At 39.6% G+C, this 21,138-nt stretch overlaps 1 protein-coding gene across 1 annotated transcript in view; it reads left to right on the top strand.

The window, feature by feature from the left end:
* TRHDE (thyrotropin releasing hormone degrading enzyme) overlaps positions 1–21,138 on the top strand; it is a 1,069,075-nt gene that overhangs the window by 989,216 nt on the left and 58,721 nt on the right. The window contains exons 14-15 of the mRNA XM_082253105.1: positions 15,820–15,917; positions 17,866–17,973. Coding sequence (XP_082109231.1) covers positions 15,820–15,917; positions 17,866–17,973 — 206 coding nt within the window. The remainder of the gene's footprint in view (positions 1–15,819; positions 15,918–17,865; positions 17,974–21,138) is intronic.

The following is a 21,138-nucleotide window of genomic DNA, read 5'->3' as shown; positions in this document are numbered from 1 at the left end:
GCTTTGAGGCATATTAGTTCTCTGAAAAAAATTATAATTGTTTGAATTGAAGTTGGTTATGGCATATGTTTATGGTCATAAAATTGCAACATTAATTCAGACTTTTTTAATACATAGTAAAGTTTTATTTCACATAAACATTTGCCCATATGAAGGGTTTTGGAATTATATTAACCCCTTTATAACAAAGGTAAAACAAATCTTAATGTCTGAAACCAGTTTAGCAACTTGCCATTAGACAAGCTCTACATATCATCACAAAAAACCCCAAAACAATTCTTCTTGTCGTGGTGATCACAGTGGTATTATATACAGTATGTGTATGTTATTTGTTTTTTTATATCCATAGTAAGGCCCAGGCAAAATAGCAAGCATTTTGCTTTTTTTTCCCACACGGGCCATGAGATTTGAAACTGACCTGATCCAGCTACTGTATTTTTATCTCATCTGTTTATTTTATTTTTATTTATTTGCTTGCATTTTTAATTAGAAATAGATATAATTTGAAGAGGTGGGCTGTGCAGTGACCGATCACAGTGAGTCAATCACAGGCTATCACAGAGATCATGTGATCAAAAGCCAGTCCTCCCATCTTCCAATCAATAGTAAAAGACATGGAGCTGTCAGTGACAGTTCAGCCTCTGTGCTGGGTAGGTGTGTTGTATCTCACTCCCAGCACAAACACACATACATAAATAGGTGGACCTAGAGAGGAAGGCCAACTTCAATGAGGTCACATATATTCATATGCTCAAGGAGAAGGGGTTAAAGCAGAAGTAGGTTTCAACATTTTGAAAAGTTTTATGTGGAAATGAGCCTATTGGTGGTGTTAATAGACTAACCAATGTGTGTTTTTAAAATCATGTCTCTGTGTATAGTAGGTAAATATATAATACACATGGGTGTCTCTTTATTTGCTCATTACTATAAATTAATGCATTAATATGTCTGGCTTAAGGTTTCAACTGCTTTGCATGTATTCGGTAATATTTAGCAAGTTTCCCTATGTAAAAGCGCAGCAAGGTAATACATTTCTCTCTGCACATTGACCTTAAAACATTTTTAGTGCTTCTTGACACTTGGCTTTAGTAACATACATTTTTAGTCTTGGTGGGGGGAGCATGCACAGCAGCTCCCAAGATGGATGCTTAAGCAGGGAGCATTGTCCCGCCCTGGCTGTTCAGTGCCTCCCTATGTGCCCAGCACACACCAGTCCAAACTAGAACTGCTGCACAAGAAAGGGGATTTCTCACACTCTCCTCCCATGTCATTAGGCTCAGCCTGGTGGGACCTCCGAGCCCAGCAGGCCATGATAGTGGAGGAGAACTCTTTCCCTGGCTACATCCTGGTCCCTGCTCTTCTGGATACAGGGGCCTCAGTGAGTACTCCCCAAGCAGAGCCACATTCTTCAGCATCTACAGAATCACTCATTGAACAGACACTAGACAATTTATTGTTGTCGCCTATGGATGCAGGCCCCCCACAGGCACAGTGCATAGTCCTTAGCAAAGGCTGCTATAGGCAACAACTGTTTGACACAACAGCCATATTTGCCAATTTCTCAGAAATGCTGGATCGTGGTCTTTCACATACAGCAGCCAGAATAACTAACAACATCAAAGCTGATATTTAAAATCTTGGCTCCTGCATGGAGACCATTGAACTTAAATTAGATGCTTCAGTTGCTAGAGCCAACCAGAACACTGATCACATACAGGATCATCACAAGCAGCTGGAGATGGCCCTCACTAAAATAGATGACCTGGAAAATAGAACCAGGAGATATCATTTTAGAATCAGAGGCAATCAAGGAGAGAGAAAAGCCAAGCCAAGGAGAGAGGAAACCAAGAATATACCGGAAGCAGTACAGTCATTTATCCAGGGGCTCATAGCTGATATTCCATCACACAGACTGGAACTTAGTCATGCCCATAGGGCCTTAGGACCACCACTTAGGATGTATGGTTAAACCCTACTTTTATGCTGTCAAATAAGAAGTCATGAGACGTACCTGAGCGACTCCTCAGCTAATGTTTCAAGGGCATCTCATTCAAGTCTTCGCTGATCTCTCTCCTTCCACTATTCAAAAGTGGATGTCTCTCTAGCCCCTTTGTCAGTCTTATCCCAAAAGGACATCAAGTACTGGTGGATTTTCCCATTCAATCTCAAATTTGAATTAAAGAATAAGTCTTTCACTTTTTCCAACTTCTCAGAGGGTAAGCGTCTCCTTTTAAAATTGGATCTCATATCTCAGGAACCTTCATCACCCCCCACTGGATCTTTTTCTGGAGCTGCAAAACTCCATTCCTCGGCCAGCGAACTGACTCCAATATGGCAGAAGTCCAAATTCAAGAGATTCAAGGACTCTCGTCCGCCTTGATGAAGAACCTCTCCATCAAGTTGTTCTTGGTTTTACTATTCCTCTTCAGACTGAGGACTCTTCTAACCATATCTCTTTTAGGTTATTCTGCAATATTTAGACTTTCTTATGGTCATAGACATTTTGTCGTTACTTTATAAAATTCTTGTTGCCTTATGGAAAACTGCTTGTATCCTTTTATGAGGTGGTTGTTTGCAGAATGAGGCCTTATGCATCTCTCAAAGCAGCTAAGGCCTTAGCTTATAAACACTTGGTATACCTAAACTTTACACACTTTGGGTCTTTCCCTACTAGTTAGGATTGCTAGTCTTGGCTTCCTCTCCTTTGTGATCTCCCACCTCTGGCAATTATGGTTCATCTAGGGGTGGGTAGACATGGGGAATAGATAGGACTTGCCTTCATTTCCCTAGAGTGATCCTTCTTAGCGTCTCCCACCTGGGCTGGTGCTTTAGGTACTTCACTAATCCTGGTGTTCCCAAACCCCCTTCCCTCCTATCCCTATCCTTGCCTCATCTCGCTGCCCCTCCCTCATATATCTACCCTTCCCCAACTGCCCTAGATAGCCCTTTACCCATTCCTTCCCTTCCTAGGTGGTGTGCATGGTGAACTTACGATTTAGTCCAACTAGGGTGCTTCTGAATGTCTATGACAGCTTTTTTAGTTTGGGGGTATTGCCGCTGGAGTGGTATTCATGCGCCTCCTCCTGTCCCGGAGACATTGTTTTCCCTTCTCTTCAGCCAGGATGTCTCCCTCTCAAGGAGAGCGGTGCAAGCTTTTAGGGCTCAAGGGTACAAGGGGATAGGCTCCCTCTTGCCCTCAGTGTGTAGTCCAGTCTTCCTTTTTCTTTGGCATCCTAATATTCACCTCTAATCCCTTCATATGCTTCATGTCCAGGAGGTTTTTACCCACTTCTGGGCCTGCTCAGGCCTAGAGATAAACCATTCCAAGAGTGAAATCTTACCACTGTATCATGCCCACCCTCCTCCATGGACAGCTCACTTGGTTTTCCCTGTAGCCAAGTCACATATTACTTACCTTGGAATTAACATACTGTAGATAAACTTCCCTCCTCCCTCTATCACCTTAACTATTCCCCTGGTCATTTCCAAAATTGTCAGAGAATTGGAAGTGTGGGCTGTACTCTCCCCCCCCCCACGTTCTTCGACAGGTACCACCTCCTTTACCTTTACAAACTCTTTAAAGCCCCAACTGTCTTCTTATGGTGTGGACCTACCTAAACACGAAGGTGGGGGGGGGGGGCAAGCTGCCCAATATTAAGGTGTAAAACTTGGCTTGCCTCCTAAGAGTGGGTATAAACTGGAAAACACAATCACCTAGACACACGATCACCTAGACACTCTAGTTTTGTGCTGGAATCTCAACTGGAAGATCCTTATGTCTTATCTGGCTTGCTGCACTGTAGAATCCAGTTCCTCCCCCTGAAACTGAAAAACAATTTACTGATATGGGGCACATTAGTAGCCTGGAGGGAGCTCAGGAAAAAACTGGGGTTCTCTCTCACTTCTCGCTACCTTGCTATCCACAGGCATCCTATGTTTCCCCAGGCACAGGAACATGCAGCATTTGCCTTTTGGGCCTCTCAAGGCCTCGCACATTTTGTACACCTTTTTGACCCTTTCTCTGGCAAAGCCTTGCCTTTTTCACAACTTATGAGCCAGTTTAATCTAACAGCCCACCATCATTTGTATGCTCAGCAAGTAACTTTATTGTCAGCATGTGCCCTGTGAAGGATTGAAGATTTTCCACTTCACTCTTGGGCAATTTTAAAGATCATTATCGCTTTAGAATCTCTAATATATACAAGCCCCTGAAATCTCACCTCACCACTTCACTCCTGCTCAACTACTTCCTGGATTAAGGAACTCAACTCTCCAGAGGCTGTGGATCATACACTGGCTGGCTATAACACCACTTGTGCTTTCATCACTAATGAGTTCTGCCGTGAACTTGACATCCTCACACCCGTCAGGCCAACAGCAGTTCCCTTGGTGTGGTTGTAACGAACCTTCTCTGCTTTACAGGCTGTGGTCTTGCCAATGTACAGTATATCTAGCTTATGGGACCATTGGAAAACGTTGCTGCCACAGTCACAGGTTACAAACTGTGCAAAGATCAATTTGCCCTATTGTTCGGCTTCCTTGATGACTCTTTATTAGACCCTCCGAATACATAGAGAACGGTCGTCCAACGCAACAAAGCCTGGTTAACTACTTGCTTTATGGCGGCCAGGATAGCCATCCTCAAACAGTGGACTTCTGCCACTCCTCTGACCATTGCGGATGTAAATGCAGATCTTTTCGGTTAATTCCATAAGGAAAGGCTAGATGCAGCCTTGTCTCATAATGATTTCTCTTCACGTTTTCATCGCAAGTGGGACCAATATGCTGCTAAAGGTCTGTCCTTGCCTCATCCCCAATCTTGAGACGACTGATGCCATTTGCTCATTTTCCTGATTATCTAACTTTTTGTGTAGTTTGTTTTACTAGTTCATTCGTCCTTATGAGTAGGAAACTCAACTATTTGTGGATGAACCCTGGTGTCCCTAGTTGCTCAGTTACATAGTTACATAGTTACATAGTTACATAGTAGGTGAGGTTGAATAAAGACAATAGTCCATCTAGTTCAACCTGTGTAGGTGTGTGTGGCTGTAATCATCTCACATACCCTTGAATGTTCTGATCCTTGAGATGTAAGTCTAAGAGTCTTTTGAAAGCCACCATACTACCCGCAGAAACCACCTCTTGTGGTAGAGAATTCCACAATCTTGTTGCCCTAACAGTAAAGAACCCCCCGCGTTGCCTGAGGTTAAAACGCTTCTCCTCTAATCGCATTGTATGCCCTCGAGTCCTCATGCAATCCCTTCGAATGAACAGCTTTTTTTCTAAGCTGGGATCCCCATTAAGATATTTATAAATTGCTATCATGTCTCCCCTCAGACGTCTCTTCTCCAGGGAGAATAAATCGAGCGATTGTAGACGCTCTTCATAGTCAAGGTCCTCCAATCCCCTAATTAGTTTAGTTGCCCTTCTCTGGACTCTCTCCAGCTCCAACACATCCCTCCTGAGGACTGGCGACCAGAACTGGACAGAATACTCCAGATGCGGTCGGACCAGAGTTTTATAAAGTGGAAGGATTATAGTCTTATCTATGGAATGCATCCCTTTCTTTATGCATGCTAATGTTCTGCTGGCTTTGGCAGCTGCCGCTTGACATTGCATGCTGTTTCCTAATCTATCATCAACTAAGACTCCCAGATCCTTCTCCATTTTTGATTCCCCCAAGGGCTCCCCTCCTAACGTGTATTGTGTTTTTATGTTTTTAGTCCCCAAGTGCAAAACCTTACACTTCTCCACGTTAAACCTCATTTGCCATGTCGTTGCCCACTCCGTTATTTTGTCCAGGTCATTCTGTAGGATATCTGCTTCATATTGTGAAGTTATTGCCCTGCCCAATTTTGTGTCATCTGCAAAAACTGATATCGAACTACTGATCCCGACCTCAATGTTGTTTATGAATAAATTGAACAAGGTTGGTCCCAAGACTGAGCCTTGGGGGACCCCGCTTACCACCTCAGACCAGTCTGAGTATGCGCTGTTTATTACTACCCTTTGGACACGCCTTTTTAGCCAGTTCCGTATCCAAGAGCAAACCCTGCTATCGATACCTGCAGACCTTATTTTATAAATTAAGCGCTTGTGGGGAACTGTATCAAACGCCTTAGCGAAATCCAAGTACACCACATCCACTGGTCTCCCCCTATCTAGCTCACAGCTCACCTCCTCGTAGAATGTTAGGAGATTGGTTTGACAAGAACGCCCATTTGTAAACCCGTGCTGATTACTGCTGATGATGTTGTTGTCTTTAGCAAACTCTACGATATAGTCCCTTATCATCCCCTCCAGAAGTTTACATACTACTGATGTCAAACTGACAGGCCTATAATTTCCCGGGATATGCCTCTGGCCCTTTTTGAATATTGGAATCACGTTAGCTTTCTTCCAATCCCCTGGTACATCTCCTGTCCTAATACTGTCAGCAAAGATCAGGAACAGTGGTCTCGATATAACTTTACTGAGTTCCTTGAGTACTCTCGGATGTACGCCATCCGGTCCTGGTGATTTGTTTGTGTTAAGTTTATCCAGCCTTTCCCTGATTTCCCCCTCTGTTAGCCATAGTGGCAAGTCCTGTGTATTACTACTAACCATACAGTCATGGTCAGTGTACCCCTCCTTTTCCTGTGTAAAGACTGACGAGAAAAAAGCATTCAGCACGGTTGCTTTTTCAGTGTCCTCTGTAACCATCCTCCCATCATTGTTAATTATGTGTGCAATATGCTCTGCCTTAGTTTTTTTGTTGTTGATATATTTAAAGAATTTCTTTGGGTTTTTTTTACTGTCTTGTTATAACTCACAAATGTGCTTGGTACATCTGAGCTAACTGTTAGCTCCTTGTTTGAAAGAACTTAGCCTCGGGTGTCTCCTCCCCCTAACTCCTCCCTCCCTTCCCCTTCCTTTCCCTTCCCAGCCGCTCTCCTCCCCTTATTTTCGTTCTTTGTTATATTGCATGTTCTCTATGTCATTGCTCAGTTTATACTTTTACTTTCTGTGGCCTCTGATTATTTATTTTATTGCTGTAAAATTTAATAAGGTTACTTAAAAAAAAAAAAAAAAAAAGCTATGTTGCTTAGAGCCTTCACCACTACTAGTCACAGTGTTCCTTATCCTTAGTTATCATTATCCTTGTTGTACTGGTGTCTTTATTAAACCTTACTAACTATGTAACTATATGTAACTAAATTATCCAAGGTACATTATCGTTACAGTCATCATCAATGGTTAAAGATGAAGAAAATCCCAAATTTTTGGTTGACATCAGAACAGGATTAAGGGGGAAATCTTCCAATAGGGGACACTAGTTCTGGTGGCCCTGGTGACACCCAGTGATTCCATCACTTTGGATGGATTATCCCTCATTTACTGTTTGGGCTATGGGACAAGAAGTGAAAGGAAGTCTTTTCTGTTGGCAAGGAAAAACATGACAGGGGTATAACCTTCCCTTTATCTCTCTATTCCAAATGAAAAAAAAATGCCTTTAGTGACACTTTAAAATTGACTCTTTAAAAACAAAATCCAGTTTAGTGAAATGTTCCATTATACAAGCATTAGATCACAAATACTATTTTCCAGTACCAATTTGAAAAAAAAGACACAATCAATGACACTTACTTGTGCATGAGTAGAGGAAGAATTATTACTGCATTGTTGTTGTTAAGAAGTTAATACCATATGTTCATGTTATGAAGGTTCTTCCTATAAAAATATTAAAGCAGAAAATGTATTTTTAAGACCTAGTGAACATAGGCATTTGGGTAGCTTTTGAGATGCACTTTCATGCATTTGCCATGCTTATGCCATGCACTTTACATTACACTGTATGGAAGGAAAAACAAAACCAGCATTGATCTCAAACTGACTTTATCTGATCTCATAAGCCTGTGCAAATCACCCCTAAAAAGTGTAGCTATAGGAGAAAGAAGTATTGGGGCATCCAATTCTTATCTGCTTTGGCTGTTAAATGAGGACTTGTGGCTGCACTCAAATTTCAAGAATATACCAGAATGCCAATTAGCAGGTAGGTTAAATATATTTTACTATTGATTCTATATGTATGCATATTTATATTTTATACATTTGATGAGGAACTAATTTATATTGATTGTAAATGTAGGTAGGACCATGCAGTACAAACTTTTTTTGTAAATCCAAAAGAGTTGTACAATCAACGAACTAGGTAAATACAAGGGAGGTCACTGCTAACCTCATCTCAAAATGCTTGGCTATCATTCTGATTCATTCTGATGGTTTTTATACTTTTGCAATCTCTCCCACATGTTGCATACTTGTTATGAATTATTGTGGTTGATATACTAATGAAGTAGAGCATATTCTTTTTGCGGAAAAAAAAAATTGACTTACCTTTGTGAATGTGATTAAAAATCACATTGCCAAAAATATAATTTTAAATGTTTTGAATGCTGTGCCCTTTCTTTTTTAAGGATTTCCTCACATTTTCCCCAGTATTAAATATGTTTCAGTGTTATACAATCTTTGTTACAAAAGTTTCAGAGTTCATCAGAATGTAAAAATGCCAGGTAATGAAAGATTCTTATTTGAAATTTTGTGGAGAAGGAAAGTTTTCACCTTAGCGTCCCATTCTCCCTCCTCCTTATCAAAGTGGCTATCAATACTAGGAGAGTATCAAAAATTTAATTTGAAAAATAAAATCTTGATCCATTTTTAAAATTTCAAGATGGCGACTTACTCCATTTTCTCCATCAATCACTCCAAGAACATTTGTTTTGGAAATGACATTAAACTACATGGCCTTATAAATCAGATCCTCTACACAGCTAATTCATGTAATTGAATGTCATTTGCAATGTAAATGATCTTTTTTGGTTTTCCAGTGCATGACTGTATTTGTGTTCATGCATATTTTGCTAAATACTAAATAAGAATTTTATTTTTTATTCCAGGTCTCTGAGAAAGGGGAAATCATAGTCTTTATTACTATACAAATATTACTATATGAATTTTGAGTAGCCACATTGATCATTAGCCTCATTGTCAAAAACACCTGTTGGGCACTTTGTAGGAGGCTGAAGACTGAAGTGATGCAAGTCCATACAGAGCGCTAGTGGGTGAACATTGCTTCTGTGCTCTGGGCAAGATCTCCTGCATTGATGCTGTCAGTGGAAAACATGTATAACTTAGTATGCCACAAAGAATTTGAAGCATATTTTTGAGACACAAAATACTTCTTCATTGTTTTTATGGCTCCATCAACATTGCCTGAAACTCCAAGATAAATATTCTCACCTATATTTCTGTAAGCTGGCATTTGCAGTTGAAAAGCACCTTTCTTAAGCGCTGAAATTCTTAATAAAGCCAAATACCAAGCCAAAGAAACGTTGATCATCTCTAGTGCCATGCAGTAAAAATGTTTGAATGTCCTTTTTCACATTTTCGATTAACTAATGGTGTGTTCTGTATATTGAAAAAAACATGAATTTGGTGAATTCCAGCCATGAAACTGAAGCAGCTTGCATCCTCCACAACTTTGTACAAGCAAGGGATAGTGTCAACTCTGAATACACCTTGGCCAGGGAACTGCACCCTTTGGAACAGTGGTGTGTGTTCTCCATTCTCTGTTTATGATGAACAGATATTTTGTTTTAGCAGAGAGAGTGAGAGAGACATAGTGACATTACTAAATATGTAACCTTCAGGCAAAATGTTTGCTTAGTTGTTTATCCAATATACACTATATTAACAAAAGTAATGGGACACCTGCCTTTACACGGACAGGCCTTCTCATCCACATCAGTGCCTTACAAATGGGCTTTTGAAAGAATGGTCAAGCATTCCCATAGACAAACTCTTAAACCTTGTGGACAGCTTTCCCAGAAGAGTTGAAGCTCTTATAGCTGCAAAGGGTGGGTCACCTCAATATTGAACCCTATGGACTAAGCCTGGGATGCCATTAAAGTTCACGTGTGTGTAAAGGCAGGCTACCAAATTCTGTTGGTAATATAGTGTATATTGCATTCAGAAAAATGTTTTTGTGTTGGTACATTTGTTTATTTTTGTACATATTTGCTTTTTATTTAAATACCATATAATTTGGATTAAAAATGTATATGTTTATTACTTATGTGGACCATGTATCACCATACTGTAAATTCATACCACTCAATGATTTTAAATGTGTGCTTTTGCTAGATCAATTGCTTAGATCTCTAAAATGTACACTGATTAAAATCAGAAAGTGTACGCCCAGCATATCAATGTACATGTAAGGATTATGTATAGTTTACATTTTAAAATAGTGTTCAGAATCTTTGTGATATTTTATTTTAATGTTATTTTTATTTATATAAATGAAAGCATAATTGATGTGTTTAAATTATTATAATTTAAACAAAAAAAAAAAAAAGTAAACAGACATACAATACAAGACATACAATAACTGGCAAAAATATTAGATTTGCACTTACTTTGTTAACCTAACTTGAAATCTCCAACGTCATTTTAGTTTTTAAAAAATATAATTAAAAAAAAAAACTGTTTTCTTTCCAAGATACATTTTGACTGCAACTTGTATTTTTTAATTATTTCCAACACAAGTTAAAAGTGTTTCAAAATGTCTAAATGTTTTTGTTGATACATTGTTCATGCAACGCCTGGGTAAAAGATTGTTCCATCACTGTAAACATGCTCAGATTCAAAGATGAAGCTAGCTGGAAATATAACAGGATTGATTCATATTGTGGCTCATGTCCACCAGCAAACCCAGATAAGGGGTGAAGATAGTATGGTAAAATTGGCCCATTTCTGTAAAATTGCTGTAAGAAGTGATGAAGATGGTGAAAATCTGAAAAGACTGCTTCTTTACTTCCAACAGTTCTGTTTGCATATTCAGTCATTTGGTTACTGAAAATTCAGGACTGGACATAATGATGGGATTGGGGACAAATTGTGTGCTCATCTATCATCTACCTAAATTATCAACAATGATCAAGGACTTAAAGCGGAGTTCCGGGCACAAAAACAATTTTTTTTTTTGTGCCCCTCCGCTAGGTAGAGCTCACCTGAAAAGGAATTGGATAGTTATTTTTATTTCTTTTGTTTACTCACCTTTTTATTGAAGATCGTAAATACTCACCTATGACTGCTTCCTCCTCCAGCGCCGAGGCTCACCCCGTCACTTCCTGCCTCGCGATGATTCCTGGGAGCTAAACGTCATAATTCCCCTGCTAAACAGAAGCTGTTTAGGAATGCGGCGCCGCACCGGAAGTGACGAGAGGGGCCGGTGCAGTGCATTCTGGGACACGAAGACGCGGAAGAAGACAGAGAAGAGGACCGCGCCGGCTTCAGCTGCCCACAACAGAGATGGAAACGCTGTGGAAGAAATTTTCTAAGTAAGTATTTCTTCTAAAAGGTAAGTGCGAACCGGGACAGATCAGAGGCTAGCCATTGTGGAATGTGCTAGCCCTGACTGTCCCGGGGGTATGTTCAGCAAAAAATCATTTCTGTGCCCGGAACTCCGCTTTAAATAATTCCTTGCATTTGTCTACTGCATATGTGTTTACGGAGTTGTAACTTCTTTTTTTTTTTTGGGCTTTAATCTCAGCTCATAAAATGTTTCACAGTCACTCTACAGTAGGAGTGGCATTCCCTCTTATTTGTCAAAGAAAAAAGAAAAGGGGAGCACTTCTAAGAGTAGCGTATCATCAGATGATACAAATATTTATTCTCCTCACCTGATATACAAATATAGTGCACCTTTATTAGGAGATGTTACGTTGTATCCAGTCTTCCCTTATATATAAACTTCCTCCTCTGTCTCCAGGCTGACAGTTTTCAGTTTAAGAGTAGACTGTCAGACTTGTTTAGCTGCTGGCTTTTAGACTGCAATGAACATTGTCATCCTTCTCTGATGTCTTCTCCTTGCCATTATGACCTGAATGCAATGTATTTTTGGCTACCACATCTTTTACGCCTAAAAACGTAGACTTTGAAGAAACATGAGCACCTAGTTTTGGAATACAGCCACCCATCAACACAAACTTTGCGTTTTGCTTACAACAGAAGCAAAAGTCTAGACTGAAGACTAAAATGAAGACAAACGTATATTCAGAAGAGGAGCCTGAATGCTTCCAAAAGATGAGGAGAAGTCTGAGGATTAGGTGGACACCCTGGCTCAAGATCTTTGATTTCACTACATTTAAGACTGCTAATATTAAAAAGACTTTCAATTGAGCATGTCTGCCACTTAACAGGGATTATGTGCCCTGTGGGAGTTGTTGCAACAACCCCCTGTATGCTCGATGCAGGTGGTGTTACCTGTATACCGCCTTTATACTATACCCCTGCTGTACAGGGGTACAGCATGCCCAGAACTCAGAACTATGAAACTGAAAAATAACCTATTTACATAGTTCTTATCTATTAGAAAAAAATAAAACACAGTTTTTTGTTGTGCGTATTTGTAAAAATAGTAGCAGAAGCTTCTTACTAAATTCAAGGGCCTCTGTGTTTATACAGATTAGGCAACTAGGTATTTACAAAGAAACATATAATGCTGGCACACTGGAAGCAGGTCATTGACATGCTGATCTATCATTTGCACTGAAATTATTTCAGAATGCGATTCCTGGCTACATTGCTGGAAGAAGTGTAAACATTAGCACTGACAATGAAATATGAGGATAAGAGCCAGTTCACATTAGCGCGACTTGTCAGGCGACTTGTCAGCCTGACAAGTCGCGCTCCCTCGCGGTCCTTGGACCGCTACAGGACCCGTTCTAATAGGAGCAACACAAGTAACTCCGACTTAGAAAAAGGGTCCTGTACTATTTCGGGGCGACCTCGGAGCGACTTGCATAGACTTCCATTATGCAAAGTCCCTGCAAGTCGCTCCGAAGTCGTGGTGCAATGTAATGCACAAGTCGCCCCCAAAGTAGTAAGGAGTCGTGTCGTGCAAATGTGAACCGGCTCTCAGAATATCAGCTGTGATCGCATAAACTGTGTTTTTAAAATATTCCCCAAAACAAAGTGTTTCAAAATGTCTCAATGTTTTTGTCGATTCACTGTATACACAACCCATGAGTAAAGGATTGTTCCATCACTGTAAACATGCTCAGATTCAAAAATGAAGATTTATCATCTGTAATGAAATTATTTCCACATGTGAATCATGGCTGCATAGCTGGAAGAAGTATAAACGTTAGCTCTATTAACCAAATAAGAGGATAAGAACATCCGCTTTGCTCTTTTAAACAGTTAACTATCCAATCATGTGCAGTCAAAATAAGTAAACATGGATTTTTCACATAATTGGATAAATTAAGTCAACCTTTATAGAATTCTTTCCTACATTCTAGTTGACAAACAGTGTTAAATACTGTCAGTTTGATATAATGCTAGGGGAAGTTTAAATCTGTCATTGTTGTGATCCAGATGAATAGATGAATTTATTATCGCCAGAGGAAATATTCAAATAGATAGCCAGATAAGCATATGAGTCAGACATCTCACCATTTACTATTTACATCCAGCTGGCATGTTGGCAGTGAGATACATGATGCACGTGTGATTCTATTATCATATGAAATGTTGTGGTGTAGGGATGTATGTGTTCAAAACAGTATTATGGCGATATCTTTTTAGTTGCTGAGCTTGTTTTACTAAACACATTGTTAAAATTGTATTTGTCATAATGCAACTAAGGCCCTTTTCACACGGGCGATCCGATCAGATCCTCCTGTCAGTTTTTCAGGCGAATCTGATCGGATGCTCCATGCATCCCTATGGGGCAGCGGATGTCAGCGGAGACATGTCCACTGACACCCGCTGCTCTCCGATCCTGTCCGTGAAATCCCAACGGATGAAAACCCTATTTTCCGTCCGTCTGGAGGATCGGATCGAATGGGATCGGATGAAAATGGACAGACAGTCCGTTCTCATCCAATCTCCCCATAGAGGATAGCAGGGAATCTGACAGCTCAGTCTCTGCTACAGAGCAGAGACGGAGCTATCATCCGCCTACTCAGCGGGGAACGGCGGATCGTTCCCCCGCTGAGCAGAGCGGACTCCGTTGGGCGGTGCGTCCTGTGTGAAAGAGGCCTAAGGCCCCTTTTACACATACGGTCCGTTCAGTTCATCAGTTCAGTCACCTCAAAATGTATCAGTTTTTCATCCGTTTTTCGTCAGTTGTCATCCGTTTTTCGTCAGTTGTTATCCGTTTTTTGTCAGTTGTTATCTGTTTTTCATCCGTTGTCATCCGTTTTTCATCCGTTTTCATCCGTTGTCATCCGTTTTTCGTCCGATCCGTTTTTTTGACGGATGAAAAATAGGGCATTCATCAGTTAAAAAAAAACGGACATTGACAGAAGCGGATGAAAACGGATGTTAACTGATGATCATCCATTGTCATCCGTTTTTACATAGAGATACATTGATGTCCGTTTTTCATCCGTCAACGGATGGATGAAAAACGGATAAACGGACAGCATGTGTGAAAGGGACCTTACAAGACAGAGAACAGAAACATGGTGATTCTGTTTGGGTGTTATACTGTATGCCTACAGTCAGTCCCTGAAATTCCTAAAGACTGGTGCAGACTGATTTTGTGAAAGTAGTGAAGAATGTGCTAAATTAATATACCTGTCTAGAACTTGTACTTGAATTTGGCTCATGTTGCGCCACTTTTAGAATGCATGCAGGACACTTTTACAAAATCTGCCTGAGACAGTTTTTTCTCGCTGTTCGCCAAAAGAGTTGGTCTTAATTAGCTCCACTTTTCCATTTGGAGCATTGAATGTAACACAATGTAAAAGTGGTGCAGTTAATACAATACAAAGTGACGCATTTTAGATCTACCTGAATTTGTTGCATGAGTCGCTGTCAGAACCAAAAGTGTCGCAAAAGAAGAAGGAATGATTCCAGAAAAGTGGCATATCAGCGCTATTGAACTCCCCCCATTGTGTTTATACTGCAAAGTAATTTTATGTAGGAGCAATAACAAGGCCTGATATGGGGATGTTTTGTGCATGTATAGCCCTTTGGCACATTTTCGAAAACTCTAGGTAAAATTTTTAAATAAATTAAGATACATGCCATTGTTGACATCTTTTTAATAAATTTTACCATCCTGGCTGTCTCTGGTTTCATTCATTTCTGAGTCACTGACTTGGAACAAACATCCTAACACAATAGAAATGTGATGACTTATGTTTATGTTCCAGGTCAGTGACTGAAGTCCATGCATCAGCATGGTAGCAAAACACATAGCTATTTCTAAACAAGGGCATTAGTGGAGCATCTTTTCTCCTTAAAATAATAATAATAAAACAATAACAACATCCCTTTAATAAGGAGAGGGGTATGTGGGGGAGGGTAATCTACATGTGGATTCACAGTGTTCCTGTAGTCTTCTACCACAACATCCCTTTAAACGCAATATGCATGTAACTACAGAAGTTAAAATCTAACACTATGCATACATTAAAACCTCTGATAGTTATCTTTTCCTGCTAGTTATAAATTGATTTGAATGGCTACCATTCTCTGATTTTTTCCCCCAAATAACAGAAGGATTCCTTATTTAGAAACAAGCCTGAATATCAGGTTTCATACTGATATTTAAAGTCTCAGAAACACCACTGATGTTTATTTTATAGACTGAAGGAAATGTCTGTATGCTTTTCTTAAGTACATAAATAATAATTATTTTTGGCATGTGATATTTAACAATTTATAGATTATTTTTTTTTTATTATTTTTTTATTGTTCGACCTGAGACTGGAGCCTATAAATATTTCTAAATAATTAATACAAGCTCTTAATTCCTTTCAGGAATATGTACTAAAGCAGGTGGCAACAATGTACTTCCGCCTTGGATGGCCAGCTAATGGACACAATGGATCAATAATCCAGACATCCTATCAGACTGAGTATGGCAGTGATTTCTTTTTTTTATCCATTCCACAGCATCAAAATTATTCAGAAAAAAATGTTGTAGTGATAAAACAAAATTGCTTGTTAAATCCTAAATGAGAAACTACACCTTTTCATCTTCATGTGTTTTCAGTGACAAGATTCTTTCTGTTAAATTGCAAGACAGTGAAATTATTCTTCTCTAGTTATGTATGATGTAAATGCACAGGTTCAGAAAATATTTTGACAAGGATTAGTCCACAGCTTTCTGTTATTTGTCTCTTCCTGTGTTTTTCTTCCTTTCACGCATTTTCTGCTGTAGTTACTCCTATGAATCCTAAGGGAGTTTATCTTTTATACTAAGTCATACAATGCAGCTTCAAAAGAAGAAAGCTCCATTAGTGTTGCACAGTGTGACTGTAGCAGCATGATGCACCTTTTTCCTGTCTTTCTTGTTTGATATTTCATTTCTCTGAGGCCCAGCATCTTTGAGATTTATATTCTCCTGCATGACATTTTTAAAGCAAACAATGTTCTGCTTATCTCTTGAGTTACAACCTCAAAGTGATGTTGAGATTTGAACTTATGTTTATCTCTGGATACCAGAATGTTTGCACATGCACCAAATGTCACTTTCCTTAACATCATTACTTCAGATACACTTATTCTTTATATACGCTATTTTTGTAGTGTGAACTGTGTCTTTCTCCTGCTGTATGTCAATGTACAATAAATAAAATCCTTTCTATCTCCGGTTTCCCCCTGGGAAAGGAGTTCAGTAATAACATACCGATCAGAATCAGCATTATTCTCTTTAACAATTATGACTAATGGTCAAAAGGAGGCAGTTCATTCTAGGAAAGTGGGGGGTTGATATTGCCGACCTGCTCAAAATGCTAACTGTATGGCTGCCTTTCCATGCCACTGATTTGCAAAAATCATGCATCAAGTTAAGTCAGGGTAAGGTTTAAAGTACTGATATGTATTTGTGTTTCATATTTGTGAGACACAAAACATTGGTGCCAAATATATATCTAAAGTACAACAATGGCAGCCGTCATATTTCTTTCTTGACAAGTTTACTAAAGTCAGTTGCTCATCTGCTACTGTTTGGTTCCAGTTTTTTTTGTGCACTTGGGTTTCAACACTGAACGTGAGATTTCACTCAGAAACGTGTTGAAAATAAATTGAACTAGCACATTTTGCTTGTTTTCTGATTGCTCCCCTATTGCTTGTTAAATTAATGTCAGGTTTGTGCAGTGACAAAAGTTCTAAACATGCCTTTAAGTGAAAGCCTTTTGATACAAGTGAATCAGTTGCCTTAAAATGTCAGAATTTATTTCAGGCTTTTATGAGTCGTGATTTATGCATGTAAAGTTCATTGTTGAAAAGCTGCCATCTTTGACTGCTGATGCTTTTAAATATATTATTGCTTTTAACTCTTTATAGTAAAGTAAAATGGAAATGTGTACGGCTTTATTTGCATCCTCATAGAATGGTCTCAATTTGCCAATGCTTTGTTTTCTAAGCTGATGTCTGGCAAACTGCACATTTAAACAATAAAAGCGGATAATTAAAATTAGAATTACAGCCTTATAAAGCTGTAAACTGTAATTTGAGCATTTTACCTGTAAGGTTCATAAAAGGAAAGTAATATCAGGAGATAAATATATTAATGAAAATTGTAGCTGTTCACTGCTTAGCCGTTAATTGAGAAAAAGTCCGAGATGAGAAATAAAAACACAACCGGATGTTTTTAGCAATGACAAAAGAAATAAATTTGATTGCTTTGGCAAATTAAACTGTCTGGAAGTCAGACACATGGCAAACAATCCTTATTGTAAAGGTATATAGAAAATAGTAATTTTATTTTTTTAATTCTTGCATTAAATGTGTGGCTTAATGCAATTTATTTTAAGTGGAAAATAGGTTCCCTTGGTTTTCATACATCTCATTCTATTCTAGGGAGTTACGAAGAGAAGTTATTATGCTGGCCTGCAGTTTTGGGAATAAGCAGTGTCATCAAGAAGCAGCAACAATGATCTCTGACTGGATTTCAAGCAACAGAAACCGGTAAGTAGATTTGTATTGTGGGGTTGATTTACTAAAACTAGAGGGTGCAAAATCTTGTGCAGCTCTACATAGAAACTAATCAGCTTCCAGGTTTTTTTGCAAAAGCTTAAGGCCCCTTTCACACAGGCGGACCATTCAGATCCGCTTGTCTGTTTTTTTGGTGGATCTGAACGGTCCCCCCATGCATTCCTATGGGGCATCGGATGTCAGCGGAGACATGTCCGCTGACATCCGACCCGATCCGTCAAATCTGGACGGATGGAAACCCTATTTTACATCCGTCCAGCGGATCGGATCGGATGGGATCGGGTGAGAACGGACTGACTACCCCCAAGGATAATTTGATCGTAAAAAGTTATGGAAACCTTTAACACTATCAATTGCGATACATTACCTATGAATTATAATTACTGCTCAGCTGTATTTTCCTAAACGTTGATGCATGGTTACTTACATGGTTGCATGGATGAGTGAGTTTGGGGTGGAGGAACTGGACTGGCCTGCACAGAGTCTTGACCTAAATCCTATTAAACACATTTGGAATGAATTAGAGCGGAGAGCTGCAAAGGGTGGGTCAACTCAATATTGAACCCTCCGGACTAAGGATGCCATTAAAGTTCACGTGTGTGTGAAGGCAGGCATCCCAATACTTTTGACAATATGGTGTGTGTGTATATATATATATATATATATATATATATATATATATATATATATATAATGTTTTGGGGCTTTAAGTAGTTTTCTAGCAAAATGTAGGAGACATGTAGAAGAGGTATATAAGAATTGGCCTGGACTGGAACTGGTTAAGGGTTTTGGGCCACTAATCTTGTAAAACAACAGTTCTATCTCTGCAACACTGTATCAGTTCTGTATAGCAGTTCACTGTTTGCAATACCTGATTCATTACATTGTCAGTAGTGAGCACAAGATTCTTGATACACTTTTACCATAGCCCTGGGCTGATTTGGCTGTTTACCATGCGGATGTAAGTTGCTTTTTGGAAGTCTGCTAGCCATTTTTGAGGACTCTTCTCTCCCTAGTTTGACCCCCTATACGATTGATACACTTTTGTCACTTGGATACAGTTTACTCAGTATTAGGGGACTGCCCAGGTTTCTTGGGCTTGGGACCTCATCCTGTAGTGAGTGGCAGTAAGCAACAGACAATATATGAAGACCCTGGTATATAATACTAAATGTTTGTAATCTCTCTTTGGAGAACAATATTATTTCACTGTCTACTGTCTTCCTGAAGAAGCGGCTGTTGCCCCAAGAAACGCAACTGTGTTGAAGTGACTCCACAGTGATTTCCATTACCTCCACCTGTCTGCAGCAGGGTGGTTAGGTGTCTTTCACATGTTGTTTCTGGGATGAGTTACATCCAGTATTTTGTCTATACATGTTTGTCATAATATGATGATGGTTTTTAATTTATTTTTGTACAATAAATATTGCACCTTGTGTGCCGCTTTTCATGTTACAAACATCCTAAAAAAAAGGCAACAAATAGAAATTGACATTTGACTTGGGTATTATTCATGACTTTCACACAGCAAACTTTTTATAAATAGGCCCCTATGTGTGGAAACATTACAAATTTGCATATTCAATTTAGAATTGCAGCAGTTTTGCTGATTCGTTTAATTTTTTCCACCTAATGGAACCAGGGTTAAATTCTCTGCCTGCATTCATTCAGGGAAACAAGAACCTCCCTTGTTTTTTGAATTCCACTGTAGTAAACATTAATACCAGTTTCAGGCATTATTGGACATTGTTCCTCCTTTGCAAATACCATCTATTGAAGCTGAATTTCCATAGAAAAGAAATTACATTGTTTGAAATACGGTATTTGTCATTGCAAACTTAAACATACATTGATTAAAGCCATATTCCAAGCACCCTGTGTTTATGAGCAATGGGAAAGGTAATATGACTTTGCCTCTGTACTGGCAAAAAAGAAAGTGTAAACCGCGCTTTGGTGCACATAATACTAAATCACAGGAAACACCTGCAACATACTATGTGATATTTACATAGCTACAAAAGATAAAAGTCAATAAGTTGCACTAATATCCCAACATGAACAAAAATCAAAATGCAAATAAAAAGAAAAGTTCATTAAGGCCAAGTCCTAAGTGCACATAGCAAGCATGAAGGTGCACTCTAAAGGTGATCGGTGAATAGATGTATATGAAACTCAAATACTAATGTTAATAACAATATTAGGTGTGCAGTTAATAAAATCCTCCACCAGGTGAAACCGTATGTGGCTTAACAGATTGCAATGACCATCTAATTAAAGATAGATTAAAGCAGGCATTGGGAATAGGGCAGGGGTCCTCAAACTTTTTAAACAGGGGGACAGTTCACTGTCCCACAGACACTGTAGGGGGCCGGACTATAGTTTGAAAAAAATATGTACGAATTCCTATGCACATATTTTATTTGTAGTGCACAAAAAACAGTACAATATTTAAAACCATGGCCTCAGGAACTAAAATGCAAGCAGTGCAGACAAGTCCCTGTATGAACCCTTCAGAGCTGAAGACCTGACCCCCCCTCCCCAACTAGTGAATGACTACAAGTCCCAGCATGAACCCACAAGCTCTAAGGGGTCACATTCTTAAATCTCAGGGGCTCATGCTGGGACTTATAACCCTTCACTAGTTGGGGGGCTGTCATGTCCTCAGCTCTGAGGGGTTCATGCTGGGACCAGTAGTCCTTCACTTTTGGGGGAGTCACATTCTTAGATTTCAGGGGGTCATGTTGGGACTTGTAGTCCTTCACTAGTTAGGAGGGGTGTCACGTCCTCAGATCTGAGGGGTTCATGCTGGAACTTGCAGTCCTTCACTTTTAGTCAGTTCATACCTCCCAAAAGTAATGGACTTCAAGTCCCAGCATGAACCCCTGAGATCTAAGGAGCAATGCAGCATCACCAGTGCCCATCAGAGCAACCTCATCAGTGCTCATCAATGCAGCTTAAGCAGTGTCCATCAATGCCGCTTGATCAGTGCCCATCAATGGAGCCTCACCAGTGTCCATCAGCGCGCCCTGATCAGTGCCCATTAGCTCAGCCTCATCAGTGCCCATCAATGCAGCCTCACCAGTGCCCATCAGCGCAGCCTGATCAGTGCCCATTAGCTCAGCCTCATCAGTGCCCATC

The sequence above is a fragment of the Pelophylax lessonae genome, assembly GCF_965119305.1.
Source record: "Pelophylax lessonae genome assembly, chromosome: 4".
In the NCBI taxonomy this organism is placed as follows: domain Eukaryota; kingdom Metazoa; phylum Chordata; class Amphibia; order Anura; family Ranidae; genus Pelophylax; species Pelophylax lessonae.
Note: the sequence above shows the minus strand (reverse complement) of the source record. Positions and strands in the feature narration are given on the sequence as shown.